Below are 6830 nucleotides of genomic sequence, written 5' to 3'. Positions count from 1 at the left end.
TGAATAAAGGATATTCAAATACCACCTTAGATAAAACGGTTTTTGCCATTTGTGCATACTTCCGCCTGCATGTTTTGGGGGAGGAGAGTCTCTTCCTGAAGTGTTTGAAAGTGTGTGACACCAACACTGGGCACAGGAGCCACTGTCTCTTAAGAGGAAGGGTCTTGTCTCTGCTTTGTGTCTCTGTTACATTGGGAAGAGCACAGTCTCAGATATCGATCTTCTGGTCAAGTCAGACTTCCTCATGACTACTTTGATAGCTTTGCAAAAAATCTAGGATCCAGTCGAGATTCATGATTTGCATTTGGTTTTTTTTTTTTTTTCATCTTTTGTCTTCTTTACCCATTTCATTCTTTTCCCCCTGACCTTGATCTTGTTAGGAGAAAGCCCGTCAGTTATCTTTTGTAACCCTTTCTTCAGCTTTTGCCTCTACTGACTTGGGGCCAGACCAGAGCCCCATCATCTAAAGATCCTTTTCTAGTCACTCCTGCCTCCTTTCTGTCTTCCCTGAAGTGCAGCAATGTCTCTGAACAGGATAGTTACCAGCCACAGCCATCCCATGACTTTTGTCTCAGCATACTTCAGAGCACTTGTAGTTCCTTTTATGATTCCACAGTAGGCTTCCCTTCCCTTTGGATCAGCACATTCTCAGCTGGCACAGTTGCCAGGAATTGTCAGAGCAGGGGGAAGGAAACCCACAGGGTACTTCCAGCCCCATATCCTCAGGAGAACGCCAAGAATCTCAGTCATGGGAAAGTCCCTAGTCAGAGGTAGATTTTTGAGAGTCACTTTGTCTTGTGCCAGTAGTACCTTGGGTCTCCCACTCACTTGTGGTCTGTTATCCATTGAGAGTGAAATATTCTGGAAGCCTGACCTTGAACACTGACCCAAGACTGTGGCCTAGGAACCTCTGTCATGCTTCCACTGTTATGTGGGCCTCGTCCCAGGCAGGTACATCACTTCAAAGGCAGTCAGTCCCACAGCCTGTTATTATACCTGCCATCCTTGGCCACTGGCAAGCTGAAAACCTCTTATCAACTGTGCTCTTGTGGCTCTTGCTTCCTGCCGGAGCTACATTTGTCCACTGCTGCCCTCTCCAGCATTTTCTACCTCTCAGCACTTTCCCAGAGTGCTCCCTACATTCTTAGGTCTTTCTGAATGATTGACTCCCTAAGGGCACAACATTTTGGTAGCTTTCAAGGAGAAACTGCTCTTTTCCCACACAGCCTGTTGCAAACCCTGAGCTAGCACCTACACCCTCTCTCTGATTGTGGAAGGAACACTTCTATGGAAGAACTCTAGGAAGTACAGACAACTTTAAAGCAGAATATTTGATCCTCAATGTTGGCCAAGTGGTGAACTTACCAAGAAGTGTTGGTCACTGCTCAGTGAGCCTTTTCCTACCAAGTCTGATTCTAGGAGAATGCTGTTGGAAAATGAGTCTTGTTGATTTCACCTTTGTTGATTTTGGAGTTGCATGAGCAATTAACCTCTTTTTCTCCTTCTCCCCCTGGCACATCAGCTTACCCGACGGTTGCCACCCATCAAGGAAGCTAAGCCTCGATTGCAGAAGCTCTTCCGGGATTTTTGGCTGTATTCTGTACTGATGGGATTTGCTGTGGAGGGGTCAGGTAGGGTATGTGTGCTGTCCTAGGAAATAAGTGCAGAGTGAAAAATAGGCGCTGTAGAAACTCAACCTGGTGATGAATGTGCTGCACACCTTCAAATTCAGTTGAAATACAGTTGCTCCTTTCCTACAAGTATTCACAGATGATGCACTTCCCAGATGTAGTTTGGTTCTAAGAATGCCACATATCTTAGGGAAAACTTGCTCAGGTTAGGTGACAGACACGTTTCTATGCCCTGTTTTAGGATAACTGGCTCAAACAAAGGATGATGATGTTACAGATTGTCAATGTTGATGCCAATGAGAAGCACGACAGTCTTGCTAGTCTCACACATACGCTCTCTCTTGCAGGACTCTGGCCGGAAGAGTGGTATGAGGGGGTCTGTGAAATAGCCACCAAGTCCCCCCTGCTTACCTTTCCCAGCAAAGAACCGCTGCGGTCCGTTCTCCAGTATAATTCGGCGATGAAAAATGACACAGTCACCCCTGTAAGGATGTCCTGCCAAGGACAGATGATGCAGGGCAGGGGTTTTGCAAGATCTCTAGAACAATAAGAACACATCCTTTTGTTATCCTTGTTGACATGTGTTTATCCTTGGGGTTCATGTCTCCTGGAGGAAGGTGGTCTTCCCCTAAAATGTTCTACTTGAGCTTTCAAAATCCCTTTTCTTCCAGGCTGAACTGAGTGAACTCCGAAGCACCATCATCAACCTTCTGGACCCTGCCCCTGAAGTGTCTGCCCTCATCAACAAGCTGGACTTCGCCATGTCCACCTATCTCTTGTCTGTTTACCGGCTGGAATATATGAGGTAGACAAGTCTTTGCCTCCCTGTACATCTACAATTGAGCTGATTTTAAATTGTTTGTGTCTTTTAGGCGTAGAACATTTTTCAGTTCTTCCCAAGACATGTAAACTTTATTAGAAGAACCAAATACACAAAAAACACTCTTCTTTCTTATGTGCTCCTGCCTCCTGAGCACCAAACGTCATGTCTAAGAACAACCTATTTTCACCCCTGTTTTCAAAACTGTTTTCACCCCTATCACCTCCATAGAGAGTAAGCTTCTAAGCAGTCACAATAGATTTTAAACTCAGCTTACTTGACTGGGCAAGAACACTAATTAGGAACCAACCCCGACTGAGAATATTCTAGGATAACAGTTGAATACAGACAGCAAATGGGAAGTTGGAAAGGGCCTGCTTCAGAATAATCCCACAGGGTAGCCTGACTCTCAGGAAGCATCTGTAGCCACAGCTAACATAACAGCTGCAATAATTGTTATGATCAGTAATTGTCATCATGACAATACCAGCATTTACATGGAGTGAGTACTTACGCTATGCCAGGCACTGTACTGTGTGTATTGATTTGCTCTCTAGCAAACCTGTGAGGTAGGTTCTATTACATACCCATTTTGCAGATGAGGAAACTGAGACACTAAGCAGTTAAGTAAGTTGCCCAGGGTAAAATAGTCCCTGATTTGTGCTGAGGTCCAAAAAGACTTTTCAGCACTGTGCCTGGCTGTCTATAGTAAAGGAAGGCTGGAAGAAGCATCCAGGGGCTCATACCCCAGCTGTCTGCTGCTGCCAGTGTGGGTGCTCCAAACCTACTGTGATAAGGCTGATGGCACCACTGGGTTTGCTTCCAAATACACTTAGCTACCGACTGATACTTCCCTGTCACCAATAAAGCTCACATTACACTGAGCCTATTTAAGTGCACCAGATTGGTGCAGTAAATCATTAGAATAATGCCCTTCTCAAATTGTTTGCAAAATAAAATGTTATTCTTGCAAGGAGGGCTATTTGGAGACACCACTATTTTAACGTTTATTTGATGTCATGAAACTCTGTGGTAAAGGGAGTTTACTTGGAAGCTCAATATATAAAATAGATTAAGGCTGATTTACTTAATTGGGAATTAATCTTTACCCCTGAACTTTTTCCTTGCCTCTCAGCAGCTCCAGGGAGCCACAACAGAGCAGAATTTGAAAACTAGTGACATCTTTCTCCAGTGTCACATAGAGCCAAGGGAATTTTGACTTTCTTTGCTTTTCTCATTTTTCCTACTTAGTTACAAAAGTCACAGGAGAACATTACACAAAACCTTGGAATATATAAAGGGAAAACAAGCCACTGATCTTACCACCATCCTCTACAGCACCATCCCCTACAGTTCCCACTAGCATGTATGACTGCTAGCTTTCAAATGTGCCCAGATCCTCTCAACCTTGTGTGCCTCATGTTTCTACAGACAAGGCTGCCTTCTCCTCCTCCTCCCACCTCTGTGCCTGTGAAAGGCAGTCTCAGGTTCTCAAGACAGGCTCTTTCTTGACAGAATAGTTGGATGACAAAAGAGACCAAAGGGCCTGTCTAAAGGCAGCTCCCAGACCTCAATTCCTAATTCGGGCTGCCTGCCAGGCCCCTGAAAGTACTCTTGTTAGTTTGGAAAAGCAACCCAAAACCTTTATTCAAAGGTTTAGAATCCCAGCCATTAGTTATTGAGAGAGCTTTTAACCAACAAAGTGGAAAATGTGAGAAATAACATTAAAGCTATGTGCAGGGGTTAAAGTCTCAGCACTATCAAGCTTTTACCATCCACTGCAGTATGCATTTGATCCGTGGCTAGGGAGCTAACCCACATGGTGCAGCAATGCTATCTGTCTCCGGTCTCGCTTGCTGCTCCCCTCAGCAATGTATTTCAGTAGATCTGCCTGTTCTGCTTCCCACTCTGTCTCTGTTGAATCCTCTCTCCCCTAACTCCCCCGAACCTTTGGCCTAGACCCCAATTCTTCTATGCGTAAATAAATAAATCTTAAAAAAAAAAAGGAACAAAAATGCATGTACCCCCTGGCCTGTTCTGCTGAGGCTTAACCCTTTAGAGGTTGGTGCAGAAGTTCCTAATGCACTGTGCTGAGCAATAGCCCACACTGTCTTAGCAGAGCCCCCAAGCCCTGAACATCCCCCGCTTCACAGAGGCCATGGCTCAAGAGTATGCATTTCTTTCCTTTCATTTTCCTCAAGGCTAAAGACATTTTTTACTATAAAAGTAAAAATGTCCATATTTATAAAACAAAAAAACAAACAAACAAACAAAAAAACAACACTGGGGTGGTATATAAGGTGTTTAAGGTGAAAAATACAAATATCACTTTCCTAGCCCTAAGGTCAGAGATGCCCAATGTTGATAGTCTCTTACTTTTCCTTCCAGAACTTTCTGTGCATATGCAAGCATATATATCCTCCACATATACAAGGCACATTGAGTCCTTTAGGAAAACTATCAGTGGGGTCATGCTATACCTGTGTCTTCTGTACCATTCTTTTTTTCACCTAGCAGTAATTGTATTTTTCTGTATAGCACATAGAGCTACCTCTCGTTTGGTGACTGTGTGATGTGCCCGCAAATGGTACATATACTTAGGTCTAGCAGATCCATCTTCTGTTACTGGAATATTCAGCCAGTGTGGTTAGAAGAGTCTTATGTGTGTAATCCTTAATGTGGTTGCTGCGTGGAACTGTGTGGGAATATTATGACAGATGGTGGACAACTGCCCTCCAGAAAGCCCATATCAGCATTTGCCCCTTTGGAGTGTCATAGTGCATCTATTTCTCATGACGTCACAGTTGTGGGCAGTATCAAATCTGTGATAGGAAAAGACCTGGAATTTTCAAACTTTACTCAGTTGTTTCCCCTTGTTAGGGGTACTACGTTCAACAGATCCTGACCGCTTCCAGGTCATGTTCTGCTACTTTGAAGATAAAGCTATTCAGAAAGACAAGTCTGGTAAGTTTTTATTGTGGTACTTGCATGATGAATTGAACTTTAATAATATAAAGGAAGTGCTATTCCCTGTTTTCTCTCTGTGTGGAGAAAATAGTTTATGAAGCTGAAACACTGTTGAGAAGATCAGTGTAAAACATGTGACCTTAATGTATGTATTTCTAGCTCTGCCAAGCTACAAGGGTTTAAGAAGAAAAGGAGCATCACTCCTACCCATTATAGGTGCTCAAGGAGGCTCTAATGCCAAGATTTTGGTCCCTGAAGGGGAAATCTCCTAAAAGGATCCTGGGTTCCTTGGATGATTGCTGATCTCCTGAAGCACCTGAAGCAACTTATGCCAGGAAGCCGTCATATTTTTCAAATATCTGAAGCAGGCTGAGAGGATCAAGATGTTTTAAAGGATCTCCTAGGGGAGAAATGATCAGATTTTGAATGTTAATACAATATTTCTTACATATTTGCTTAACTGAGACAAGTTTTAGACTACAAAATTGAGTTCACATGATTCTCCAAAAAGAGCAAAGTTTTATATAAAGTAAAGATAATTATTACCAAAGCAGGAACAGATAGTCTAGGATACACACAACACACACACACACACACACACTTACACACCACACTTATAGTATACATATTGTAAATATATATATATGTGTGTGTTTTCCATCATGTATTTGTGAAGTAGCTATTTATCTTGTATAAGCACAAGGAGCCACACCATCTAGAAAGAGCCCAGTACCTGCAGTGGGATCAGGCCTCATCTTGGAGAATGACCAGGTAGAAGGGTTCCCTGCAGGTGATGGGTTGGGGGATTCCACAGAGCACCCAGTTAACGATTCTGGGTTGTCCAAGGGCTCCACAAAGAGTTTGCTGCAAGGAACTGTTCCTCAAAATGAGGGGCTCCACACCCCAGCAGTCCCGCCCATTATGAAGTGTCTCCACTCAAGGCTGTGAACATTTCCAGTGATGCCATCAGGTCAGGCCAGAATGTCAGGATCGCAGGTCAGTACCTATGGGTGACTTGTTGAAGGGCTGCATCACATCTGGGAAAGTTACAGAATACAAAAATCTGTATGAAACCCAAAGAGTCAAAAGTCCCGTGACACAAATGTCCTCAACACCTGAATGTAAGAGCATCTCAGCTGGAACCAGCCCTGATTAAGAGGATCAGGTCCCTAGCAAGACAGAAAAAATAATGAAACTCTGGGGTAGTATAAAAATACTACAGTTTCCCCAGCCCTAGTGAGGCAAACATAAGAATAGGAATAAAAGTTAAAAGATATTCAGATAGAGACAGCAAAGAAGAAACATTAAATGCTTGGTATAGGCAGTGTTGGACCAGTTTTGGTATAAGGATACTGATACATTTTATTTATTTATATATTTTATATATACTTTACATCTTTCTTCATTTTGTA

At 43.1% G+C, this 6830-nt stretch overlaps 1 protein-coding gene across 1 annotated transcript; it reads left to right on the top strand.

Annotated features, from left to right (window-relative positions):
* Positions 1 to 968: 968 nt before the first annotated feature.
* On the top strand, positions 969 to 2472 carry LOC119253893 (phosphatidylinositol 4-kinase alpha-like). Its single transcript, XM_037521136.2, has 3 exons — positions 969 to 1631; positions 1979 to 2115; positions 2303 to 2472. The coding sequence occupies exons 1-3, from the start codon at positions 1607 to 1609 to the stop codon at positions 2438 to 2440; spliced, it is 300 nt and encodes a 99-aa protein (XP_037377033.2). The 5' UTR covers positions 969 to 1606; the 3' UTR covers positions 2441 to 2472.
* Positions 2473 to 6830: the final 4358 nt, after the last annotated feature.

Source organism: Talpa occidentalis, unplaced genomic scaffold (assembly GCF_014898055.3).
Source record: "Talpa occidentalis isolate TD23 unplaced genomic scaffold, MPIMG_talOcc4v2.1 talOcc4.2278, whole genome shotgun sequence".
Taxonomy (NCBI): domain Eukaryota; kingdom Metazoa; phylum Chordata; class Mammalia; order Eulipotyphla; family Talpidae; genus Talpa; species Talpa occidentalis.
This window is presented reverse-complemented; position numbering and strand designations above follow the sequence as displayed.